The following is a 27,398-nucleotide window of genomic DNA, read 5'->3' as shown; positions in this document are numbered from 1 at the left end:
AAGAAAGGCCCAGGTCCTAAATCATTATAGCAATAGTACAACCCTTCCTCAAAGCACTGAATCCATGCACAGCTCTGTGGAAGGGAACCAGAGGGCTGGAGCACCTCTCCTATGAGGACAGGCTGAGAGAGTTGGGGGTTGTTCAGCCTGGAGAAGAGAAGGCTGCGGGGAGACCTTATAGCACCTTCCAGTACCTAAAAGGGCCTACAAGAAAGATGAAGAGGGACTGTTTATCAGTGAGTGTAGTGACAGGACAAGGGGTAGTGGGTTTAAACTGAAAGAGAACAGATTTAGATTAGATGTTAGAAAGAAATTCTTCCATGTGAGGGTGGTGAGGCACTGGAACAGGTTGCCCAGAGAAGCTGTGGCTGCCCCTGGCTCCCTGGCAGTGTTCAAGGCCAGGTTGGATGGGGCTTTGGGCAACCTGGGCTAGTGGAGGGTGTCCCTGCCGACGGCAGGGGGTGGGAACTAGATGGGCTTTGAGTCCCTTTCCAACCCAAACCGTTCTGTGATTCTATATGATTCTATGAATAAGTTGGTATTGACAGCCAAAATGTCTGTAACAGGCCTGTGCTGCTGGCAGGATCCCCACTTACCTTTTGAAGGTGACTGGAGTATAGAATATCTGCAAGGACCTCAGCCAGACCTACCTTTGCCAACATGTCAGGTGAATACCCTCAGAATACTTGGTGACTTCAACATATGCATCTTTTTTATAATACTATATAAAGTCTGTAGGAACAAAGAGTCATATTAACTAAAATACTATATCCAGGGAGACCCAAAGCTTTATTCTACGAGTGCTGCTGAGCAGATGGGACTGCATATCCATCCATCTTCAAAGCAATGCATTTGCACTCAGTAATTAAAAGAAAAATCCTTTATGCATTGTATTAGAGGCATGTGGGATGGAACCAACCAGCATTAAGGAAAGCATTTCCTTCCTGTATTGATCATCAATCTATCCAACTAAGTTGCATTAAAAAGGCAGGGGGGAGGACAACAAGCCAAGTGTTATACATAGCAAATTCTAATTAGATTATGAAACTTTAAGAAGATCTTAACAAGTGGACAGTGTGCATTTTACATAATTAGCTTGTTACTTATAAATGCCTTCCATAGTGCCAATGGCAGATTTTCACCACCTAAAATAGCCTAAAGCTGTTGGATTCAAGAACTCCTGCCATCCCAATTTAGATCAACTCAAATACAGAAACCACGAGGTGGTTTCGTTACACCAAGATTAAGAATTGAATCAGCTCTTGTGTGCCTGGATGTTGGAAGGGGTAAGAGATTAGAGGGCAAAGACATATTATGTCACACTGCACCTCACCAGCCCAATCCTCGCCAAACATGAAAGCTGTTCTTCACAGCATTTTGAGAGATTTCAAGTTACTTTTGGGGGGATAGAGCCTCACTTTAAGACTGGATGTAAAGATGCAGCATTGTGGGATGCCACAGCTGTATCCATATTCATTTAGCAGAGAACTGTTCCCCAGCTCCATGAGACATATGCTTCATGAAGCTGGGACTGTTTCACCTCAATTCCAAGAAGCAGCTCAGAGCAAGCTTCAAGTTACAACCACTGACCATAAAATATGATCTCAGAAGTAGCAAACCAAGCGAGGAAACCATTTGCAAGTTGCTCATGCTTGACAAGTCCCAACAAATGCAGAGCTACACGATGTTATTCCTATGCCAATCCCTACACCACTCTTTCCCAGTGCCTGCAGACAGCTAAAGGGAGAAGCATGTTCAATTCTAAGTAAAAAGGGCAAGAAATCATGCTAGAAAGCATCTTGAAGAAAAATTGTCTCATGGTGTTACGGTTTAACCCCAGCCACTCTCAACACGACCCAGAAGAAAAATACCCTGATGCTCAGTCTGTTTCCAAGCAGCAATCCCACCTCCCAGCTAGGTTCCTCAGTTATATACTGAGCATTATGTCATATGGCATGGAATATCCCTTTGGTCAGTTGGGGTCAGCTGTTCCAGCTGTGTCTCCTCCCAACTCCTTGTGCACCTGCAGCCTACTCACTGATGGGGTGGTGTGATGAACAGAAAAGGCCTTGGCTCTGTGTAAACACTGCTCAGCAGGAACTGAAACATCCCTCTGTTATCAACACTTTTCAGCACAAATCCAAAACACAGCCCCATACCAGCTACTATGAAGAAAATTAACTCTATCCCAGCCAAAAGCAGCACATATGGGAAGAGGATCCATAGGGTTAGAGTTATCCCAGCATGCAAACACCATCCAAGACACCATCAACCAATTTGTTCAAGTTCCCATTTTCTAAATCACCCACCAAAGCTAGCAAAACAAGCAGACCAGAAAGACAATCTTTAAGTCATTGGTTACCCAAAACCACCGTGGAGGTAAGCTATGAGGTCTATGGGTGCACACTACCTGATGCCCTATCTTCATCTACTTCAGAGCATTAGGAGATCTATAGAAATGCCATGGTGAAACATTGACTATGCCATTTCAGTATCTCATATAACGGCCATTTCTAAGGACTGAAGGGGAATATAGTGGCCACGTGTCTAATGCAGCATACAGCTGCAACGAACTTGAAGAAAAAAGGAAAATACTTCCTATTTCCCTTTGTCTTAATAGTTTTAGTTCTTAGACCCCAGAAACATCATTGTGTCCACTCTCCTCAAATCTACAGTGCAGGACTTGAACCTTTTCCTTTAGAAAGATTATCAAGTTACAGCTGAATGAATGGCACAAGGTTTCAGCTGACTGGTAAACTATAGCAAGGTCAGAAGCTCCAACTGAGAGATGTCCCATTAATCTACACATTTGAGAAAAAACACAGAAGAACAAAAACCAACCAGTGCACTTTCTCCACTCAACTACAAGAGTGACCCACGTTGATTCTCTGTCTTACAGAACAAATCACTTGTGTGGTCTGAAAATACATGATCCATTTCCCAGTCCAGGGCTGGATGATCAGTTTTTCCCAGATTCACAAAGGCATTTAGCTGACATATCATTTGAAATAATTATGATCTATATCCTTGAACTCCTCTAGAATTCAGAATGCTTTAGTGTCCACCTGTGAAACAGAGGAAGAGAAGATTTGAAAGTTTTGTATCCAAATTATTCCTTGCGAACTCCTTGAGAGCCAGAAGTGGAAGTAAGAAAAAACCAACATTGTTATATACAAATGACTTGCAGTTCAGGCCAGGAAATGTCAGCAATAATATACATGTATGTATTAGGAAATCATTCCTATCTAAAAAAGGTTATGTGGCCACATTCTGCAAAGGAGCACTTCATGAGATAAATATTCTTTTCCAAATGCCCATCTTGTCTTCATTCCCTCAGGACAATTAAATGGAAAGGAGGCAGGGGACCACAGGATGAACAAACTGAGTATTATGTTGGAGAATTAAAAACCATTCTAGTAGGGCCACAATACAAGGCAAATTCAAACAGCTTTTACAGTTGTTCGTAAGTCATTAGTATGCATCATTTTCCAGGTATGAGTCTTTAGGTTTCCCTAGTGATGACAACTAAACATGGGATGACCTATAAGAATTTTAAGTACTCAGAAGTAATGAAGAGAAAGCTGACTTTCAGCATCAGAAGAGATGCTGTAGATAAGTGGACTCTTGATAGCTTTCTCTGAGCTCTGTCTCAGACAGCATCTTAAAAACACCCATGAGGAACCAAATGTGTTTTCCATTGAGTACAGAACCTGGATAATGTGTTCTAAATAAGTCTTGGGGCCACACAGTTAATGAGAATGGTAAAGAGAAATATTTAGTAATTGCCCATTCACTGAAAGAGGCAAGGATTTCGCAGAACAAAACTTGCATGCAGTCACGAAATAAAATTCCATTGCAGTGTGCATGCACAAAGGAGATGATTTAGGTTACTCATACAGCTCACCTCTAAAGTTTTCCAAATTAAACTTTGAAGCCTTACATTAACAGTAATTGTGTATTGAAAGGTATCTCCAGGTGCTTTAGGAGCTGGCATTAAATCACACCGCTTCTGGATTCACTTACAGATGCACTTCAGTAGTTTTGCTCAATTTTCACACGCATTTGCCAGAAACCGTGTTCAGCACTACAAGGGACAAGCAAATTCCACAAACTCCAGCCTGTACCTGGGGCGTATATACATCAGGGAAATCCTGTGGCATGTATAAACAATCAGATAATAAATCTATTTGTGACAATGCTTCGGTGCAGGTGGAATCTACCCAACATGAAAATATTACAAAAAGAAAAAAGAAAAAGTTACACACATTGGGCACATTCCAGAAGCAAGACAGCTTCGCTATGTCTTCACAAACAACCTGTATCTTCCTTTTCAGCTTAGCCCTTCATATTCTACCATGATCAGTAATAAAGAACACTGAGAATCCCCTCCCTGGGCTATTCTATCAGCAGATGCTCATTAGAGCTACTCACAACCAGAGCAGCTCCAGCCTGAAATGGAGTTTCCATCTGTCTTCAAAATGCATGTGGGCTTGCTTTACAATTCCCACATCCCACCTCTTTCAGTGGGTCTGGAGACCAAGTCATCCTCCCCTGGATGATACAACTACACAGAACCTGTCAGAATTAGAGCCAATGGGCCAAAAATTAGGATAAAATCATCAGAATCTAATTTAATTTTCAAGTGTCAAAGGTGTTCAGCTATACAGTGAAATATCAAAAAAACCCATAAATAATGATACTGAAGCAAGAGTACAGACTTACATTTCCAAGAAAAGAAACAGCTTGCCTATGAATAAGTCTTCCCAGCAGGTTTTCTCACCATAGGTTGTAAGCAGGACCAGAGTTGTCTGATCAATACTAGATAATATGCAGAAGACTCAAGTCAGGGCAAAGGAAGCTAAAAGCTGGCTGAACCACCAACTGTACCCCACTTGCACTCCAGTTCAGCACAACTTCTGTTTTCCCTTGAATCCTGTGGCAACACCTATTTGAAAGGAGAGGTATGAATGCAAGTTGAAGGAAAATAATTGGTAGATTCAAGAAAGTTTAAGTTTATATAGGTATACCAAGATTGGATATCTCTTTGGCCTCTTCTACAAGCCTAGACTAGACTTCTCAGTGCTTTAAGCAAATCACTGCAAAACAGCATTGCTGAAGCAGCAGCTGAAACCCTATAGCACTGCAACAAAACTTAGCTACGTCCTCCTCTTAGGTTTTTACGTCCTTCCCTGGTAGATGGTATCACATTCCCCTTCCCCTTTCTTCATCTGTGCTTGAGACTTTCCAGTTGGCCCTGTGTCAAGAGAACTGTCCCACCCCCAGCCTTGGTCTGTCATCCCTGCAAGAACACATGCCTTCTGCCAAGCCCTCCACCAACCTCCCCGGCTCCTTCCAGCCCTCCCTGAGGTCACGGAGACATCCAGCATTCCCTGACCTGCATCCCCAAGGGATGCTAACCCACAAGTCTCACACCTCACTTCCTTGAAACCCCATGAACGTGGGTTACACTTGCAATTCTTCGCGCTGAACCACAGGAACAAGGCTGGCAGGATCTCACTTGCTTTGCCAGCTTTCTCTCCACCACAATCCCCAGAGTGCCATTTGTTTTCTCAGTGGTGGAGAAAGGAATCCCTCTAGTTTACCCCTCTCCAGCCCCAAAATAGCAGTGGTTGAAAGTGCCCCAACAGCATATAACTTGCATACACAGCTGGAGCAATAAGCAATACTGAAACTAAAAATCAGGTAAAGACATTTTCATTTGTAGTGAAGGAACAACCAGGATACGTTCACTTTTTTGTTGCTACAGGCTGACTAGCAGGTCTCAGGGCAGAAGGAAGCAAGAATAACCTGTCCTAGCACACAACTATTGCTAGTACTTATTAAAACCACTATTTGTATTCATTTCTTCCACCCTGTGTCAGAAAGTTTAAGCAAGTCCTCAAGACTAGTTTCCTAGGTTCATGATTTCCCACCCAGCTTTCTGCCAAAGGATATCCATGTTGATAGTCTTGACATTTCAATAACAAACTCTGATCTGTTCTGGAGCTGTCAAGAAGCAAAGTCAACTTTATCAAAGCAAACTGCAGCTTCAGGAAGGAAAGTAAGGCCTAAATAACACAAAGATGAGAGGAAGCCTTTCCACACAATTTCTTTGTGAATCAAAAGCATTCTTCACACTGGAATTATCCTTTTTATCCTGAGTTAAAAAGGGCTCGCAGCTAATTAAAAAAGCCCTCCAAGTTTCCAAAGTATTTCAAGTGATAAAACCAAAGTTACAGCCTGAAAATAAATCATAACAGTAATATGCACACACTTGAGGGGAAAAAAACAGATATAAACCTACACTGGAAAAATCTTACACTTAGTGCAGCCAAAATGCCAGTTGATACATGTCACATTTGGGCGCTCTAGGCAACGCTATCACAATGGCTAATACAGGCAGGCAGAGCTCCAAGATGAATGTCCAAAGCCCAAGAGGACACACAGATGCTCCCTGGAGCCTTAGAGAACACCAATGGCATCTCAGGCCTTTTGCTGAAGCTTTCACACACGTTTAGCATCTTGAGCAGCAGAGCAAGTCAAAGCAAGGCTACGACCTTTCAGATGCTTTTACCGGCTAATCCTTCTTGAAGGAGGGCCCTGGAAAACATTTAGATTGAAGTATCCATGAGATTAAGATGTTTATCCATCTTGTATTTTGCACATTTGTGATTTCAGTGTCTCCTGGCTGCAAGAGCTCAGGAGGACCAAGGGCCAAGAAAGAACGACTCAGGGAAAGGATAGCAACACTAAGAAATGCTTTGTATGTTTGCTAGAAACCTATCATCAGTCTGCAAATAAAGGAATAAAACAAAATTAGAGGAAATTTTTTCCCCCAGATGGAAATATGCATGCTGAGTTGACAGATCGATTGGGCATAACAAGAACTAAGACCATAATATGAAAGGTGTTCCCTGGTAAGAATTTCCAGGTGTTCATATCTAGCTTCAGCCAGAAGTGCCATGAACCCCTTTAGATCACCTCAGCCTATCAACAGCCCAAAGACATTTCAGCACAAGTGCTAAGGAGGTGAATTAACTCCCACTGTGGCTGGAGATAGTGTGCTAGTGACTGCGTACAGAGATGTGTCTTCCCTTCTGCCACCCCAAACTGGAAGTCTGGCACCAGAGTCCCCATTGGGAAACCTCCCAGAGACACTCAAATCCCTGGAGGATAATGCTGACCCCTTCATAGAATTACAGAATGATTTGCATTGGAAGGGACCTTAAAGCCCATCTAGTTCCACCCCCTGCCATAGGCAGGGACACCCTCCACTAGACCAGGTTGCCCAAAGCCCCATCCAACCTGGCCTTGAACACTGCCAGGGATGGGACATCCACAACCTATCTGAGCAACCTGTTGCAGTCCCTCACTGTAAAAAATTTCATCCTTTAAACTAAACCTCCACTCCTTCAGCTTCAGGCCATTACCCCTTATCCTATCACTCCATGCCCTTGTAAACAGTCCCTCTCCAGATTTCTTGTAGGCCCCCTTTAGGTGCTAGAAGGTGCTATAAGGTCTCCCTGGAGCCTTCTCTTCTCCAGGATGAACAACTCCAACTCTCTCAGCCTGTCTCCATAGCAGAGGTGCTCCAGCCCTCTGATCATCTCCATGGCCCTCCTCTGGACTCGCTCCAACAGCTCCATGTCCTTCTTGTCCTGGGGACCCCAGAGCTGGATGCAGCACTGCAGGGGGGTCTCAGAGGGGCAGAATCCCCTCCCTTGACCTGCTGGTCACATTTTTGATGTGGCCCTGGGTACAGTTGGCTTTATGGTCTGCAAGCACACGTTGCTAGTCCATGTTGAGCTTCCAAACACAGCTCACAGCTCTGAAGCAGCTTTAGCACCGTAGCACTGAAAAACATGCTTTATGTGACTGCAAAGTGTCCCATACACATGGAGGGAGGGAAAAAGGGGGTTATGGCAAGAAAACAAGTAAAAGCCTTTTTAATTCAGTTTGCCAGGTTCATCCTTGAATAACTGTCATTTGCAGAGTGCACGTAACACAGCTTGCAAACTCCAGGCTTAGGAAGTTCACACCAGACATCTTCGGTCACAGATGATGAGACATCACTTTGCTCCACCACAGCAAAGCCACACCAAGCTACAACTGTTCTACAGAGTCATGCCTTTGAGTAGGATGCTGCATGGCAGGAGTTGCAGGAGGGCAGGGAACAAGTTATCCAGTACTTCTGTGAAGTTTTGGGGCTAAATGCCTCTTGTGGCTCATTTCAGATGATGGGGAGCTGGTCCTGGGCAAGGGTGGTCCCTGACAGCTTTGTGTTCCTACATGTTTGCTCTGGTGGTTTGGCAGAGGGACATCCCACTGGACATCCCCCAGGCAAGGCTTTACAGCCTCCCCAAAATAATCTTCATTGGTTTCACACTGAAGGCCCCAGAGCTTGAGAGGCAGGTTTAATTTTAGAGCATGCTCATTGGATTTGCTTACATAATTTTCTTGATTTGGAAGGCTTTTTGTTTTCCTTAGTGAGAAAAGCTGTCGAAATTTATCACATTAAGCAGGGGTCTGCTTGCCCATAAGAATCTTGAAATACACTGGCTGTAAGTTTCCTTTTAAAATTTGCATATCACAATTAGGGCAGTATGGAATTAGAGCAGCATTAAGGAGTGAGGTGGGAAAGAAGCCATTAAAAAGCACAAATCCTTACCAAATTATACTGGCATCTAAATGTAACAGTCCACAGGATGTCCAGAGGCTGCTGAAAACAGGGCAGCAAGAGATCAAGAAATAGTTCCAGTCTTAACCCATTAAGAAGGATGTATAAAAATCCCACAAAAGGTATTTTTATTGATTTTAAGAGTTTATTTTAAAATAACACCATCTTTCTGTTAAAGGTACATTTATAAGTATCAGAGATGTTGGCCTCATCATCTAACTGGACAAGATCTTGGCCTGCAAAGAAATTTCTCTTGTGGGCATCCTAAACCAGTCCTCGCAGCTACAGAGACAGGACTTGGTAGCAGCCTATATACCACTCCAGGTTTAGCTCTGTTCAGCTCTTCCACCCAGCCCTCCTCCTAGTAATCCCTTGATTACAGCAAGAATCAAACTTCTGATGTTTGTACTTACCAACCTGAAATCACAAAGCACCATAAAACTTACCCCAATAACTCACTTAACCCATTATTCCCAATTTTGGCAGTGTTTAGTTCATTTTTGTAGATGGAAGTTGGGCGTCTTCTACAGCAGACGCTTTCCAACCCTATGGGCAAGTTGCAGGAGTAGAAAAGATTAATTCACAGAGCCTGAAAACAGAGCAAAGAAACCCCACAGACCTTCTGAATGACACAGGCCAGCATCTCCCAGACTGCAGGTTCACAGGAGAGAGAATTCAGTTCAGATGGGACCAGATTTTTTCCTCCTACTGAAGGCACATTTTAAGGGCCAGCTCCAGCAGCCCTTCCATTCTGTCTGATGGAAGAAGTCACATCTCCAGCAGAATCATTTCATTTGGGTGCAAAATGCAGCTCACAGGTCTTGCATTCAGGTTTCCAGCACTCCTGGCTACTTACAAAAGTAGTCCTGGAGCTCCCTGCCACCACCCTGGGAAGACCCAAGGCTTGGAATACCACACTCTGGGTTGCTCTTTGATGCGAGCAATTCCCACTTCACAAAAGCAGCTCGTTAGCCTCCCTCTTAGATGATGGTTACAAACTCAATCAAATGCCAGTTGCCTTCAGTCACTGAAATCCGAGGTCTTTTGGCCACAAGCTTTGAATAAGAGTGACACTCCTGAGATAGAGGCAGGAGGCTAATTAGCTCATGCAAATCCTCACCTCCAACTTGCTGCACAGAGGGATGGCAATTCCTCAGGTGAGCTGGCCTCTCTTTTCTAATGGACTGCCTTTTCTCCCAGCATCTGCAACCCTACCTACTTATTGTCTTCTCCTGAAAAGCCTTTGTACAAGCATGGCCTCAGAGCCATACTGAAAAGGTCCCCCATGCTTGTCCAGGCATCCCTAGGAGAGGAGGAGGTTTTGCAGGATGTATTAATGCATCTCTTCACAGATCATGAGGTTGAAAGACAGCATCATCCCCAACTAAAGATTTGCTGAAAGGAGAGGGTTCACCTAAGTGCAAGAACTTGGTGTTCTCAGGAGTGAAGCTACAAGTTGGTTGCTTACACAAAAATTGATGTATGCTCAGTTGACATACTCTTTTTCAGGACTGCCTAAAGCAATAGCCCCAAAAAATCTTAAGTAATGCTAGAGCTGAGGTTAATGGCCTCATGTCTTGAAGAAAACACCAACACCTTGTGATGCTCAACTCATTAGGACTCGCCACCAAAACTAAACCAAGATCTCTTTCTCACTAAGATAATTAAGGATATAAGTTTATGGAACTGCTGGGGTTTTTTACCCTCATACTGTTAGAGAATACTTTGAGTATTCCTTTTTGAGGATATTCTTTGAGCAAGAATAAGACAAAAAAGCCTCCCAGGACCTGGCCACTGATTTACATTACTGCTCCAGGAAACTTAGCCAGAGAAACCAAGTTTAATGCAGACTACATCAGCAGATATCCATGTTGTCATTGTTTGTGTCCATCTCATGACAAAGCCTGAAGAATGCCAGGGACTGAAGAGTATGGTGATGTTCTTCAGCCATGCACAAGCTGCTACAGAGAGGGAAGGAGTTCCTCAGTGGTAAGAAAATAAAATGAAACCAGCTTATGGTTCAGCCAGAGAAATTTCCATCACCTGTTAGAGGAAAACCTTTATCACTAGGAAGTGAAGCACTGATGAAAGCAGTCAGGCCCACAGCAGAGCATCTTTCATTGAGCATTTGAAAGGTTGGCACGGGAAAATGTCTGCCATTGTTCAGACCTTGCAAATAAGGGTCTTCCCAGACCCATTTCATAATCCAGCCATGGCATGCTGCTGTGTCCTTCCACCTCTGCTCCCCCAAATAAAACCCAGCAGACCCAGAACATCTCCAAATGCCTGCTTAGAAGAGGCCTGCAGGCAGCTTTGGGCATGCCTCTCCACCATCCCCATGGCCATAAGCAAGATGCAGGCTTTGCACAGCAGCACGGTGGGTCCTTTGAGGGGTGTCAGAGCTGCAGCATCGCAGCACCGAGCAGTCCCACAGCCCCGGCGCAGCAAGGCAGCAGCATCCACGTCCCACTTGTGTGCAATGCTTGTTCCCTTCTCCACAGCCTGCAGGGCACCAGGGGATTTTTCATAAGAGCTGTAAAAAAACCCAAGCTGAAGAAACTGACAGTTTGTTCCCCCCCTCCCCCCCCCCCCCAAAAAAAATCATCTCATATAGTTGCCAACTGCTCCTGTGACCACCCAAACTGCTCACCCATTTCTTCCAAGTAGAAGAGCTGAAATATCACAAGCAGGGGGAGATGCAAGGAGAGTGAAGTTACACAGGGCTATTAGCAAAATAAACCTTTGCTCTGGCAAGCTGAAGAAGCGGTACCAAGAGCAGCGTCGGCACTCAGTCACCACATTTAACCCTTCCTTTCCTCAGCCACCGTCCCTGTGAAAGATGGCAAATCGCCATCCCCTCCCCAGTCTGCTGGCAGCCACTCAGCAGGGATTAAATTTGGGTCCAGAGCAGCAAAACACAGATCTCACATAAAGCCCAATGGGTCAGGATGGTATTAAATTATTAATTATTCATTCCCTGGACTACAGGCATACAGGCAAGGGAATGGAGAGCCTCATCTGCGGAGTGGGTCAGTGCTGCCTCCTCTACCCTTTGAGAAACAGAACAGAAACTTTTAAGGACTGTAGGAAGGAAAAAAAAAGTTATGCTGTGATAATTTTCTTGCCTTGCTCAGGGATCTTCCCCCTCACTTCACATTGGCAGGATTCCCCTCTTCTCCCCCACCGCATGTATCATCCAACACTTAAAATGCTGGAGAAAACCCCTGTCCTGCCCAACTCTCCCCAAAGAAAGAATTATCCTGCCTGCTTGCCCAGAGCGTCACAAATTAATGACTATTTTTCACTTGAGCTTCAGGGAAACAGATGCCAATCTCTTTCACAACCACAGCTCACCTTCAACTGGAGAGTTAAATTACTAAGAGGATGAGTGCACTTTTGGTGAAGTACTCCTATTTTATCCAGTGAGTTAAGGACAGCAGAGAAAAATTGGTGTGTGACTCACTGCCCTGCATTTTTAAGTGAAAAAGCAAAGAGCTTGGTTTAAAGAATCGAAAAAGCAAGATGTGGAAAAGAAAAAATGAAGAGTGAAGAAAACAAGAGAGCAAACACCTCATCTGGGCAATTTTAAGCACTGAATCAGCAGATGCAAGAGCTCTTCAGAGGAGCCGGTTCACACATTAGCCTAGGCAATGTGTTTGCAGCTTTATATCTGAGAGGCTGCCTATATTAGTCATCTGTAAGGGGACACTTCAGCGATGCTAACTGGAATGAACCGAGCAGAGGAACGCAGAGTGGGGTGGTTAAACCACATCAATTTTGAAGGAGTGCCGCCACACCAGGCTCTAAAGTGCCCTTAATTCAGTTTAGCCTGATTTGCATTGAAATCAAGTACGTTAAAGTGAATTAAGAATCTTTAATCCCCAAGGAGAGTGTTTCTACCAGGGCTAGTTAAGAGTAATTGAACTAATCCACTTTAAAAGTCAGTTCAGATTAGTCGTGCTAAGTGGCTGTGCAGATGAGGCCCGGGAGCGCAGGGACTGTCTCTAGCATGCAATAATCACATCAATCTGCCTTGCTCTGGGAGGACAGCTACAGCAGGGCTATTTTGCTATCCAGGGGCTGGGAGTGGTCCAAGACACTCAAATAAGAACACTAATAGAAATGTCTACTTGTGCTTGACAGGTGCCATCTGGTTGCAACTGAAGGCATTTCCACATGTATTTTCTGTACATACCATATATGCTGGGTATGGCCAAGGGGGAAGCTGGATTTTTTTTTTATGGGCAGCTCAGTGACCAGGTTACTGCTCCAAAAAGTGCTGGCAGCATCTCTCCTTCAAGCCATGCTTGAAGCTCACATCCCCTCACTGAAATAGGTGATACAAGTTTGCAGGTCTCCGCTCCCCGTGTCCCAAAGATGTCAGGAGATGTATTGTGGGCTCAGCAGAGGACTGAAGGGACCATCCCCACACACATTAAATGTCTGGGGGTGATTGGAGTCCCTGTTTAGTGCTATGACACCCACCCTACTCTTCTGCAAGTTCCCAGGGTGTTATGTACTTCCCACTGGTTTCCACCCCAGTTTTTCAACTGGACTCAACTGGTTAGAGCAAAACCAATTCAGCCACACACAGTTCCCACAGAAACAGGGAAAGGGAAGCTAAGAAGGGGCAATAGATATCAAAGAGAGGGCTAACCACCACCCTAAAACCCATCCTGCCCTGTTTTCTACTGCAGGTCCACCCCCCTCCAGACCAGGCAGCAGCCTCAGCACAGGTTTTGCCTTTCTAGGAAAGCACCGAGCCCCTCTGATCCAAGCCAGTTCTTCCCCAGCTAAGAATAATCCCCCCAGCTGCTGTTTGATTTACACATTACCATGGATGCACAGTGTTTTTTATCTGGTAGATATACAGGGGGAGAGGGAGCAAGTCTGCGTGTGTTCATTCTAGTTAATGTTTCCTGTGCGGTTCAGGCCGTTATGCCTACAGGTATGTTTATTCCACTACTTTAGCAAACCAGCAGACTTTTTAATGGAACTGTTGATATTTTTCCTGGCTGATCCTCCTGGAAAGGCGAGGCAGCGTACAAATGAAGTTCATGCCTAGCTCCAGCCTGAAGCTACTCTCCTCCTCCTGGGACCGCAAGGAATTGAAGGTTTCCATTGCACTGGTCAGATTTCTTCCTTCTCCAGCCTTCAAGTTTTAGATACATAAACAGAGGCGCTCAGGCAGCTGTCAGTAGCAGGAGCCATGCATGGCTGGTGCTTTATGCAAGGGCAGCAGCTGCACTGACAATCCAGCTGTGCATCTCCCAGCAAGGCTCTGGAGAAGGATAGCAGGTACAACACTGCACCGTTGAAGCAAAGGCTCAGCTACGCAGCTGGTTTTGCTGTCACCTCTTGCAGGCTGAAGCTAGGGGTTTCCTGCTTATTGGCAGTTCACAGCTCACAGCCATTGGTAGATCCCCCATACATTTGGGTTTGGACCCCATTTATCCCTCCAGCAGGAGCAATAACAGCAACCCAGTCAGAGGGCTCTCCGTCAGGCACCTACAGAAGACACTTTCAGATATGGTCCATAGTCCAATAGCCCTTTGGGCTCCAAGAAGGGCCAAGGGATGTGCACCAAGTCCCTGACTGAGCTCCAAGCCTGCTCCCCCTGAGAACAGCCCTGTTTTACAAGCTGAAGTACCCTGAGGTCAATGGACATGCCTAAAGCCATGCAGATGTCTAGCAATCTCTCTGCTCCCTTCACCCACCATCGAGCAACCAGGTAAACCTTACCCCTGGCCTCTGAACAGATCTAGACAGATCAGACACCAGCTCTACAGCCACTTCAATTGGAAAAAGCACTTGAAAGGAGCACTCCAAAGAACCCTGGTAACAGCAAACAGCCCCACGCAACCAGGCGAGAGCATCTGTTTGGACAAGGCTACTCAAGTGCCCCTGCGCTGCTGATCTGCCCAACAGCATCCCTGAGAGCAGCTCACCAGCCTCATACCACACTCAACACTGGAGCAGTCAGCCTCTGGGAGCAGATGGGGGTCACCACTCGCCTCCACACCATGAGGTGCCCCACTGTCTACAGCACAGTCTGCAAGGGACCCCAGCCAGCTGCTATGGCCAGCATCACCACGTAACAAGGTCAAGCCTGGTGCAGTCCCAAACTCCGATGAGTCAGAAAAGGCCAAGCCTCCAAGCTCGCCTCCCCCCTCCCAGTGCTGCCTCCAGCTCTCAGATTTTCCATGAGCCTTGCAGCAGCCCAAGCAAGTGCCTCGAGGGATGCAGTGCTGAGGGAGGATGCCCTTCTCTTACGCTAGTACCTCCCACAAGGCAGTGTCTGGGACAGCCCATGAGGAACCCAGTCCATGCACTGGGGAAGACTGGGACTACGAGATCCCCAGAGACAAACTGCAGTTAGCTTTAAGGTATCTCCACTACATCAAGTGAGATTTGTTTCTGCATGGCTGCAGATCCCTCCACAAGCTCAGGAGACAAATGCAGGATTATGCCTGGACCCACTCCCCTCCAAATGGTTCTCTTTGGTCCAGCATCTGTCCCACACCTTGTGGGGACAGGTCTCTGCCTATAAACACATTTTCATCAGCTGCAAAAGCCAGCATGGATATTATGGCTTCAATCAGGCAAAATGAAAAATAACCACATAACACTGACCACTGCTCAAAGCCTTGTTTAATCATGTTCACACTCTCCCAAGAGCAGCTCTTCAGCTTCAGTCCTCTCTTCAAACTCATGCTAAGCCTCTGGATTTCCAGAGTCAACATGGGACAAGCCAGAAGATAGAAATAGTCACCAAGGATGCAACACAGCCATGCTAATGAGCCAAAGGAAGTGTTGGATCTTTGGTTAGACCCTGTAATTCAGCTCAAGTAGCTGTTTCACCTCTGGCCTGTCAGATCAACTTGCTAACCACAGACTGGGAAATAGCTCCTGCTAGCTCCCAGCAGGAGATTTATCTTTGGCAGGGGCTGAAAACATCCCTACCCCCCTCACCTTTGATTACAGAGAGGCCCAGAGATGCAGAAAGAGCTATGCTATAAGTTTGCCAGGTATTTCAAGATCTCACCTTACACTGGAAGAGGATTAGGCTAAAAAAGAATTTTGTCAAGATTAAGCCAAACAAGTCAGTTCTTTTAAATAAAGTATCAGTTCTGGTGAACTGTCCCCAGAGGGGTTTGGGCTCCAGGGTAGGGTTTCTTGTCAGAGGAGATGGGCAGCCCTGGAGAGCTGTAGCACAGCAGTAAGCTGAACGCTGTGTCACTGAGCTGGGCGAGCTCCACTGAAGTCATTGATTGCTCTGGGAGAGGTCACTGTAGCCAACACCAACATAGTCAGCCCAAAAGGATTTGCCCAAGTTGGATCCTCATCCTAAGTGCAGTCACACTCGGCTGTCTCCCAGGCACCCAGTCCCACCAGCTGCCTGGGCTCCCAGGTGAACACCCCACCCCGAGCTGAACCTGGCTCCCAGACACTCTGATGTCATAGCTCATTCATTCACATCATAACTCACCTGAGCAAGACCAAAGCTGATCCCACACAGTAGAGAAGCTCAGCTCTACAAGCAGCGCTGCTGCAAGAGGCGGGAGAAGGTAGTGCTGTGACATATCCTACATCGGTGGGTACAGATGCTCCCGTACCTGAGAAGGGACACTAGAAGTCTCCTTTGAGACTATGAAGGAGGTATCCAGGCCTCCTCAGATCTTGGTGGGTTGGGATACTTATGCTTGAGACTAGAGAGCAGTAGGATGTATAGAAGCTGAGAAACACCAAAATACAGTGGCCTAAGCTAAATTCAAGTGAAAGGACATTTTCTTCACTTGCCTGAGTATTTTACAATGCTTTGCCTGATGTGCCCTCACCTACCCTCCACAATGCTCAAAGGCACTGCCTTAGAAGAGGCTCTGCACCCACAGGGGACTGCTTTTCCATGGGAATCAGGAGGCACTGAAGCCATAGCAACATCTGGGAGATAAAAGCCATCTGGAAAAGGATCTGCCAGACCTCCTGCAGGTAAGACATCTACCCTTCCTGCAGAGAGAGTGAGGAGCTTTGGTGTTAAGGCCAAGCAGGGTAGATCCTCACCAAAAAACACACCTTACCAGCAGTCAGCTACCAGAGGTCTTTGCACTGATCCCAAGTGAAGCGTAGTATTGGTCACCAGGATAAAATTAAGCCCCTGTAAGCTCAGTGCTCCTCAGCTATGCCTGAAGTTAACACCCAGAAGATTGAATGCTTCACCTTGGCAACTTCAGAGCAAGGTGTTTACTAACAGTAATCCTAAAATATGAAGCTGGAAAGTCCCACAAGAGGTCCTCCGCAACATGCGGAACCAACTTCACAGCAGAACCAGCTTGGCCTACAATCTTCAGTTGCAATCTAACAGAAGTGCAGTTATGCCCCCCAGGGCTGTCCAGCTTTGCTTTGTTGCAATACCAAGCATGAGATCACCAATCTTAATCTACCCTGTAGAGAAGACTTTACAATGAGGAAATTTAAAGGTCTGAGCTCACTGTAACAGTGAAAGCCAGTCAATGCACCCAACTCAGTAGGGGTTCACACAGCAAGATCTACCCTAGGAATTATCTGTAGGCAGATCATGAGGACTAGGGCATAGCAATGTTTGTGCAGTGTCTTTTAAGCACTCAGGTGGGGAAGTCTACAAAGATGACAGCAAGTCATGAGAGCAACCTGCCAGAGCTCAGCAGACGAGCACTCCTCCAACACAAGCACTCAGTGACCCCACAGCCAAGCCCACAGAAGGGTCAGCTAGCACCAGTGCACTCCTACACACGCTGTAGCAACACACAGCACACTCCCACATGCAGAGCTGGGGAAGCTATCACATATAGCTGATTGATGACAGCAGGGAACATAAATAAGGCACTTTGCAGAGGTGGAATTTGAAGGGTAATAACTTGCTCTGACTGGAAGTTAGAACAGGTATTTTTGAAGACATGGGTGAGTCCACCTCAGTAGATGCTCATCTGGCAGTGCTGGTGCTTTTGGAGCAGAGTCATGACCAGCTCCTTTTGGGAAGGAGTTAAGAGGTGCTTAAGATACAGAAGCAGGAAACCCGATGGCAGTGCATCAAAGCAATTCATCTTGGCAGCCTGTCTCACCTACCTGCATGTTACACATGAAGGCATCACCCAGGGGTCAGACTCAAGACACACCCTTGTATATCTCAAAATAAACTGTTGATTTTGCTGGACTTTAACAGAGGAGGAAAAAATTATATAGCCTAAGAGCAGATGGAAGCTAATTATTTTGCTCATCTGCTGACCTCTTCTCAAAGGACTTGGTCTTGAAAGCAAGAATTGCTTGACCCTATTTGCTTTGGGAAGCTGCTCTACAGTTTGGTTTCAGAGATGTTTTCCCAAAGGCAGCCCAAGGCTCTGGCTAAACTTCTGCCCATTCCTCCCAGTACTGCCTTAGCCAGAGCCATTTAACAGGTTTTTAAGCAAAGCTCATATTCCTACAGGCATCTCAGTACTTCATTCATATCTAGGGGAAATACATGTTGCTCCACACACAAGAAGCTACCTCCTACTATGCACAGTAAATGGCCAATTATGCTACTTCAGTCTCTGGAAGACTCAGACCAGTTTTTCCAAGAAAGGAAATTTTTGCTACAATTGTGCAATTTGTCTATCCAATGCACAGCAAATGCAGAATTCAGAGCAAGCTAATTCCCCAAACTCCATAAGCATCTGGCTGTCCAATTAATGCTATTTTAATGAGCTAGGCCAAATGAATCTGCTCATAAAATTCATGCCAACTCCCATACAGCCTGACATCCCATCAACATGAACTGCACGCTCCATGCTACCTTCCAAGCCAGCACAGACTCAGCATTAATGTCAGATACTGTTGAGTTTGCATGTTCTACAGTGGATGTATAGAAGAGCTGTTTTGCTGTGTTCTTTCCAAAGGAAGAGTTCAAGTTTTTTTAACCTGTCATTTCCCCTTCCCCCAAAAGAAATCCTTCAGCAACTGAATTAACAAAATACTCCCCACACCTTGTAGAAGAATGATGTAAGGTCACAAGCAGACTGGAAGACCACATAGTACATGCAGGAGCTGTTTGATCCATTTGAAATAGAGTTCTCTGCAACAGCTAAAGGAAAAAAGTCAGAATAGATTTTTCTATCGGCTAAAGCAAATCCCATAACTGCTATGTTTATCCATGTAGTCAAAATACTCCCTGTTCCACTTAGCACAGTGCAAACACGCATTACAATAAAATGTAAAGCTTACTGAGCTGATAAACTTCATAAGTATTTTATGACAGTATCTCAAGAGATAAGACTTATTAGCACTTACAGCCACAATCTGAGGGAACCTTAACAAGCACAGCTAAAAACAGGGAAAAAGGACAAATTTAAGACTAGGCATGAAAAACCCAGCTTCTAAAGGGTTAATCCTTTCCACCCAGCATCATAGTAGTTCCTAGCTCCTACTCAACTTGACCTGAGGTGGCTCCCCAGCTCTGCACCCAGTAAATCAGGAAAACGTACCCTCCCTGCAGCCAGACCCTGTGCTGGTCAAGGACCTGCAGCACCAGTCTCCCTGCAGTCACATTCTGCAGGAGGAGCGGTAGCCTCCCCATCAGCTTTTAACAGTGCAAGCAACTGGTCCCTCTGCTTGAGGGCTGCTGAGATTGAGAAACCAATTGCATTAATGTGCTACAAGCCACTAGAGAGCTTTTTTTGGCTGCAGAGAGAAAGGTTGCTTCATTATGGAGGGAAGCCAGAGGCTCAGCATGTTTGCAGTCTGGAAAGCCAGGTACATGAGACTTCTTGGATTGCTTTCATGCACACCCTCAGGGAAGCGCTGGGAAGCTGGCAGGTTGCTACCTGGGTAGTCAGGGAACTTGGGGTAGAGAAGTTTTGTCTAAAATAGGCTTTAGTATGAACTAAGCAAGTGCCATCACTCCCAAGAGGGCTTTCTCCAGGATGTAGCTGTAAGCTTTATGGTTTGGCATAGAGAATCTTCACATACAGCAGCAGATTAAGATAGTTTTAATGCATTGAGCTCTTTCCTCTCAAATGCCTCATACAGCAAACATTAGGGTAAAGTTGTCCCATTTGTATGCTACAGAACACAAGTGACCAGAGAACCCAAGCCCTGAAGGTGCCACATTGCTCCATGTATCTGGAGCAGAGGATCTGTGTGGGCCTTCCGGCAGCAGAAGCCCTGACACCATTGGTGGTACGAAAGCATGTTCAAGACAATCTCCCTCACATGGATATTTCAATGTAGCATCTCCTCAGTCTCCAAAAAAGCTTCAAAACCCTCTTCCAACATAAGTCCACCTTAGGAAATAGCTATGCACAGGGACATGAGGGAGACAGTCTAGCCTTCAGCTATTCTGAGCTGAGCTTTCTAGGTCCCACCACCTCCTTGCAGCTCTGCACTAAAAACTGCCTCGTGCAGTGGAAACACTGGTGATGCTCACAGGTTCAAGTACCTCTTCTGGCTAGTCAGACTCCTCCAAGAATATAGACAGTTTATTTCAGTGGTGTCTTCTGGCTTGGCTTCTCCACCGAAAAAATCTCAAGGAGTCTTTAAATATCAACATTTCACTGACAAACACCAGGAATAAACACACTGTCAGCATCTCCCTAAATTAAGGCAATGGGATGAGCATCCTTGGGACAGGAACATCTCCTCCAGGAGGCAATTACACCAAGGCTGCAAGCACAGTAGATTAAGCAGACAGAAAAAATGAAAAAAAGCAAAGACTCACAAAAGCCAGCCCAGTCAGAAAGATTCAAGCTAAAAGAGCATCACACCAGCTTCTCTGTGCAGTCTTCCAGACCTTCCACTTAACCCTCCCCCTTCCCAATCCCACAACCTAATTCAATTACCTACCACTGAATAAGCCTTAAGGCGATTCTCATTACCCTGCGATAAAGCACAAGGCCTTTAATTATTAAACACTCATGGGCTTTTTGTGTTGGGGTTGTGGGGCTGGACTCCCTTTTATTGTTGTTAGCAGCTTCCAGAAAGCAAGTTAATCATTGACCAGGCCTTTCACCAGGAGACCAGAGTCCTATAGATTCCTGGTCTCTGGTTCTGCATCACCAGTCACACTAAAGAAAGTCACCGGCCTCCTCCTGCTTTGCCAAGTATCACTTAATATTTTCCTAACAAGCCATCTTCCCCTCTAGGGAGTCATCTGTAGCACTGGTGACCCCTGCAAAAAAAGAATGTTTGGACAGAGAAGCTACATATAATGCTCACCATTAAGCCGAGTTCAGAGAAAAATAGCCCCAATGTCTTTCCAAGTAAGGGAAACTGAGGCAGAAGATAGCAGCTCCTGAATCTCAAGCAACATGGTCAAGCCAGTACATGAGTCCAAGACCTATAATCCCTGTCTGAATAAAGCTTTGTTCCATCCTCCAAGTATACTGCAGGTGGAAGGAACTTTTGGGTACCTCCCAGCCCAATTTAGGCCAGATCCCTGTCCCCAGAGCTGAAGAACATAGAACAGTTTGGGTTGGAAGGGACCTCAAAGCCCACCTAGTTCCAACCCCCTGCCATGGGCAGGGACACCCTCCGCTAGCCCAGGTTGCCCAAAGCCCCATCCAACCTGGCCTTGAACACTGCCAGGGAGCCAGGGGCAGCCACAGCTTCTCTGGGCAACCTCTGCCAGGGCCTCAGCACCCTCACAGGGAAGGATTTCTTCCTAACATCTAATCTAGATCTAGCCTCCTTCAGGCCATTACCCCTTGTCCTATCACTCCATGCCCTTGTAAAAAGACCCTCTCCAGCTTTCTGGTGGACCTTAGCAGCATGCACAGTTATTTTTCCAAATGCTCCTGGGTTTGTCACCACCCTTACAGAACTTCATCAATTCTAGTGCCACCTTCAAGCATCTACAAAGCAAATGCTTCTTCTGAGCATGGGGGTCCCATTGACAAAGAAATGGAGGTTAAACACTGCTTTCAACTGACCCAGAGGCCAGTTTTGGTGAGAGAAGCCAGTCAGGGCTCAGAAAGATCAGTCTCTACATGACAATTCACCCGCTCAAAAGAAGCACGGGGGGGGGGGGGGGGGTGTGGAAAAACAAACTAAGCAAGGCACACCCTTCCTATTCCAAGAAAAAACAGAAATCCAGCACCTTAAAAACCAGCATCACCATCTAGAAGAGGCAGAACCACCCCAGGACGGGATGGCAAAGCCACCCTCCCAGCCCCAGGAGCTGCCTCCTTACACTCCAGCTGTGTTTGCCTGCGTGCCGCATTCCTCCCTCACCACCCGAGTCCAGGTTTTGTTTTTTTGGGTTGTGCTGAGAACCAGCTGCTCCATCTCACACACGCCAGAGACGACCGGCGTGTCTGGAAAGCCAACGCGCTGTGGCCTGGCTATGCAACAGCTTCCCAAGAAGTTCACACGCCTTCAGCCGAAGCTGCAGACACTAGTGTGTGGCCCCACACTACCATCAAGTGACAGGTACAGAAATTCTTGATATGCAACAGCCATGTTAGCACCTAGCATATCCCACAGGCTGGAAAAAACAGGCAGCAGAGCCTGCCAGCACCAGTGGGCTTGCTTTTATTGGAGATGACATTCAAGCTGATGCCACACGCTTGTAGCAGCGGAGTTCAGAAACTCACACTAAGTCTCAGCCCCCTACAAGAGCCCACCCCATTGGGGTGGTCACAACCCCTGAATTCTTCATGCCTGAATACTTCAAGTCCAAGATTCAGATCTTTTCCAAGTAAATTTCAGCAGAAGCACACCCTGAATTGCAGGGCATGTAATATTTCTACCCCAGCAGCCCTTACAGGGATACCTATTCTGCACCTGCCAAGGGGAACAAAAATATATTGCACTTCCCACACCAAAAAAACCCGCTACCATGCAGTAAGGAACCTGCTCCTGCTAGTGATGTGTTGGTAAATTAGGGCAAGCTATGCTTCCCCTCCCTCCCTCTCCCCCACGCAAGCATTTAAGGGTTCCTGTTGCCTGCGTGCAGTATACAGATCAGTTACATTTATGAAGAACATTGCAATCTGTCAATATAAACAGTATGTAAGCATGAGCCACTTGTAACATTACTACTGTCTTGACAAGTGTTTGCGGAGAGGGCAGAGCTGCTCGGCTCCTGCTGCTGCTGGAGGAAAGCAGAGCTAATCCCAACCTGCAGAAACCAACACTTCTTCCAGCAAGGAAAAAAAAAGGAAGGGGTGCATCAAAACTGAATCAGACTATAAATCAGAACACCCAGAAAGAGAGGGAGTAATTTATGGTCTGGACAGGTTGCAGCCTCAGTCAGATCCACAGACCAGGAGGGTCAGGAAAGCAGCGGGCTCCTACGGGCCAGTTTGCCTTCCCACTAGCACCAGGGTACAGCAGGAGTGAAGTTAATCAGCCTGCACATCACCCCAGCACAGCTAATCTTGTCATCTGCCACTTCCAAAGCCCAGCAGTGCAAGACCCAACACAATTCCCAGATGCCTCTATGGCATTTCTACCACCTCCTAGCCACATTTGAGAGAGGAGAGGGAAGAAGGGGGGTACCCACACTCAAAACTTGTACAGCATAAGAAAAGCAAAGCAGGGAAGAAAAGTGAAATGCAATGCTTTCTCAGGGATCCCGGCAGTCTGGGGCTGCTCCAAACTACCCCCACCAGCCAGTTGTAATATGGTGCAAATTAGTTTTCAGACAGCCCAGCTGCAGAGGAGATGGCTGAACATAAAAGCAGGCTCACTTTTTGAACAGCCAGTTCATCTCAACAAGCCAGTCTCAGCTGACACCTATCTCAAGGCAATGCTTCCCCCTCTGGTACAGACTCAGCCAGTAACAGTCTCCCATACGTAACTCCTACCCTAAAACACACCATCAGGCATCCTGATGCACAACTCTAAACCTACCACAAGCCATCAGGTCCTGCTCAGCTTTGCAAGCATGCTTTCTCCTCTGTAGCACCAAGTGCCATATCAGACAAGGCTTCGGAGCTGTAGCATCACCACAGCCCTGGAGCCAGCCTGCTTATCAGTAATTAGGGCTAACAAGCCCCTTCTGAGCAGATGCCTACAGGGACTCAGCTCTGCTCACTGCTACACAGCAGCATCACTTCAGGTCCTGCTTTTGCTGTGTACCAACTCCAGGTCAAGCTGGCACCCGCCTCTCTCCCCCACCAGGGAGGACATCAGCAACGCTCAGGGAGCATCACTGAGGCCGCCAGCATAACCCCAGGCAAGGGACAAGGCTGTCCCTCCCTTCACCCCAGAGCAGTGAACCATTACCTTCAGCACACATCCTAACCAGGCAGCTTGGGGATGGAGCAAGACAGCAAGGGCCCCATCTGCACCAATGCTTTCTCTCACATACACCAAGCTCTACTTCCAGAGGGCCTCTATCATTTTTGGCTACTTGTGCATCCCTCTCAGACACCAGAGGCAGACAGAGAAGCAGCAGCCTCCAGCCATGGCCTTCCCACCCCAGCATCCCCTCCCGCTCGCTAGCTGCCCCTGTGGGGCAGGCACAGACATAACTACATGCTGACACAATCTCGTTATCATGTAACCGTGCCCGGTTTCTGTCCCAATGCACTAATTCCCTGCCAGGCCACACATTTGGAGACATTGAATTCTTTCCCTGAAATAAGACTTTGGGGATGGAGGGGGGAAGGGATCATCCACAGCTGTCCCTATCCCCCACCAGACTGCAGAACAGAGCAGCTAAGCTACAGCATGACATCTGTTTCACACAGCCGCCTGGTGTGCTCTGCTCCCCACCACCTCTGATGGGGATGTTAGAACCCGGAGCAGATGGTCTAGCAGGCCACCAAAAGGTGTCACGGTGGCTTTGATGATGTCTTGGACAAAGAAGGAGTATCCCTTCCCCTGCCTAGAAAGGACGTTGCATCAACTGAACCTGCTTCAGCATTTCAACACAGCCCCTGAGCAAGAGGTGATGCATCTGGGTTTTTAGGAAAGATTTATACTAGAACAAACAGATGTGTTTCCTCACCTGGAACAGTTCCTCCATGCATGTGGCTACTGTTCTAGGCATGGCAAGAAGGGCTCGTACCAAGCATTACAGGGCACTTGCAGAGCCACCAAGAGCTCCACAGAAACATACAGTTTTTACCAGGTAAGATTTCTTTCCTTACCAATACACAGAAGCCCACAGCAAGGAGGGCTCAGCCCTTCCACACTTGTTAGATCACATATCACTAGGGATTAGCAGGGACCCTGGACCTCAGCACTGACTATTCCCCATGTCCCCAGCAGCTCAGCAAGTACAATATCTGCTTTAGGCCTCTTGGAAGAACAAAGAGGAGATTAGCAGCAGATGCTGCTCCTTCGCTGTGGCTCTAACCAGAGAGCAGGATGCTTTGCATAAGCAAACTTTGCTACACGCTGCGGCAGCCCCAGAGCGCACATCTGGCTGGGTGTACATCTGGCTGCATCTCCTCTCCCCTTCTTATTGCCAGAGAGTCTCAAATCAGAAACAGCAGCTGTACTGAGACAGAGGGAATAACCCAGAGTGGTCAGGACAGACCTAGCAGCACTTCCCTCTGGAGTTAAAAATCTACACCAGCCACACCAGGTCAGAAGAAAAATCCCAAAAGCAACTGGAATGAGTTACCTGCTGCACTACAGCAGATACCAGCACCCCACAGCTTAACAGGGGGGTTACAGCCAAACTCCTTACAAGCCCTGTCAGTCCCTGAGGCACAGTACAACTGCACGGTGCCGGTGGTCTTCGGCAGACACACACGCTAAAGGGCTCGGTACGGCCCTCTGCGTGCTGCTGGGGGAGAAGAGGGCTTTTCCTAAAAGCCTGCACACACAGCACAGGCTGTTTCCTCAGAGAACCAGCCCCAACAGCAGGAAGTTAAATGGTTCTTGAGTTGGAAACAGAAGATGCAAGTAGCACTGTTTGGAAAACTTTGCCAGACCACAAGCAATGGACAAGCCTCAACACCAGGATTTGTTTTACTGGAAAGAGGAGGGGGGGAAACCTCAAGTCTGCTAAAACATTCTCCAGGGCTGGTCCAGTGGCTCCTACCAGCGGCCACAATACAACATCCCAAAAAGCAGCAAGAACCATCACTCTTGAGTAAACTTACACCAAAACCTCTAATCAGGTGCTCACATCCCACTCCCCTCACAAGACGACCTCATTCCGTGACAGGTCTTTAAAACAGACAAGAGGCAGCTACAAAGCGTGTCCTACTGACACCCCCCCCAAAAAAAAAAAGCAAAGGGGTGGGGGCTGCGCAGATGGAAAACCAGCGGACCCTTTGCTACAGGGGGGCTTTAAAGAGAGGGAGTGAACGGGTTTGGCTCCTCCAGCTCAGCCTCCCGCCCCAGGAAGGGGGAGAAGGGGGAGAAGGGGGATAAGGGGGTCCGGGAGGGGGTGGGGGGAGCGGGATCCACCTGCGCGGAGCGGGAGCGGACCGAGCCGGTAGCGCCCCCTGCCGGCCGCTCCGCCGCACCGCGCACAGGTGAGCGCGGCGGGATGCGGAGGTTCCGCGTTTCTCCGCGCCCAACCCGCTGGGGACCGTCACGTCTTTCGGGAATAAGCTTTGCAGAGTCCCAGGGTGGTGACGGCAGCACGCATCCCCCCCCCCAAAAAAAAAAAATAAATAAAACAACGCCGCCGGGCGTGATGGCGGGACCCGCTTGCCAGCACCTGGTGCCGAGGCATGCACTTAAATTGGGGGGAAAAAAAGTTTTTTTCGGGGCTGTCTCTCATGCTGGTGGGGGGGGTCACAGTACGCACCTTGGAGCCGAGCTCCCCGGTCACTCTGCTGCGGGTCCCCTCGGTGCGGGCCACCGCCGTTCACCCTGCCGGGGAAGGGCAGAGCAAAAAAACGTTCCCCCGCCCGCAGAGGTTCTGCCTGCGGCCCCCGGGAAAAGCACGGCAGCCCCTGGCAGGCTGCAACCTGCAGCTCCCGGAGAGCCCGGCCGTGGCAGGCAGCCTGCCCAGGGGATTAGGGTCGCCCGGCTCCGAGCGGCGGGACGGGGCGGGGGGGGAAGAGACACCGGGCTGCCCCTCCCCGTACCCCTCTCCCAGGGCGGCTGTCAGCGCCGGCGGAGGGGATGCCCGCACCCACCGAGGGAAGGAGGCTGTCAGCAGGCGCACAGCAGCATCCCCACCTCGGCCGGGACGGGCAAGGTGCAAAACCCCTTTCGGAAACAAAAAAAAAAAAAAAACCACACACCAACACCCCACCACACACAAACCTAAAATAAAATAAAAGTTAAAAAGAAGGAGCGGGGGTGCGGGCGCGTCCGCGCTGAGCACCTACCCGAAGTAGGCGGCGGAGGGCCGCGGGGCGCAGGCGAGCAGCCCTAGGAGCGCGCAGGAGGAGAGCCATCCCAGCAGGACGTGTCCATCCAGCATCTTGCAGCGGCGGCGCCGGCGCTGCTCATCTCGTTCCCCCGCCGCGCCCGCTGCGGTCCCGCCGCCCGCTCCGCTTCTTATAGCGCGGCCGGCAGCGAGCGCCCGGCCGGCGGAGGGGCGGGGCAGGGGCGGGGCCAGCGGGGAGGGGCGGGACCGGCGGGGAGGGGCGGGGCGGGAGGCGGTGGGGACACGCCCCCCCCGGGAGGCGGGAGCTGGGGAGGGCGGGGGAGCGGGGCGGAGAGAGCGGGGCGGGAACGGGCGTGCGGGGGGTGCGGGGGGGTGCGGGGGGTGAGTGTGCGGGGAACGGGGGTGCGGGGGGTGAGTGTGCAGGGCACGGGGGTGCGGGGAACGGGGGTGCGGGGGGTGAGTGTG

At 48.0% G+C, this 27,398-nt stretch overlaps 1 protein-coding gene across 1 annotated transcript in view; it reads right to left on the bottom strand.

Annotated features, from left to right (window-relative positions):
• Positions 1 to 27,085, bottom strand: part of WNT9A (Wnt family member 9A) — a 58,557-nt gene extending 31,472 nt beyond the window's left edge. The window contains exon 1 of the mRNA XM_075746868.1: positions 26,932 to 27,085. Coding sequence (XP_075602983.1) covers positions 26,932 to 27,026 — 95 coding nt within the window. The 5' untranslated portion in view covers positions 27,027 to 27,085. The remainder of the gene's footprint in view (positions 1 to 26,931) is intronic.
• Between the last annotated feature and the right edge of the window lie 313 nt (positions 27,086 to 27,398).

Source organism: Balearica regulorum, chromosome 2 (assembly GCF_011004875.1).
Source record: "Balearica regulorum gibbericeps isolate bBalReg1 chromosome 2, bBalReg1.pri, whole genome shotgun sequence".
Lineage (NCBI taxonomy): Eukaryota > Metazoa > Chordata > Aves > Gruiformes > Gruidae > Balearica > Balearica regulorum.
The sequence above is the reverse complement of the archived record's forward strand: the minus strand, read 5'-3'. Positions and strand labels throughout refer to the sequence as shown.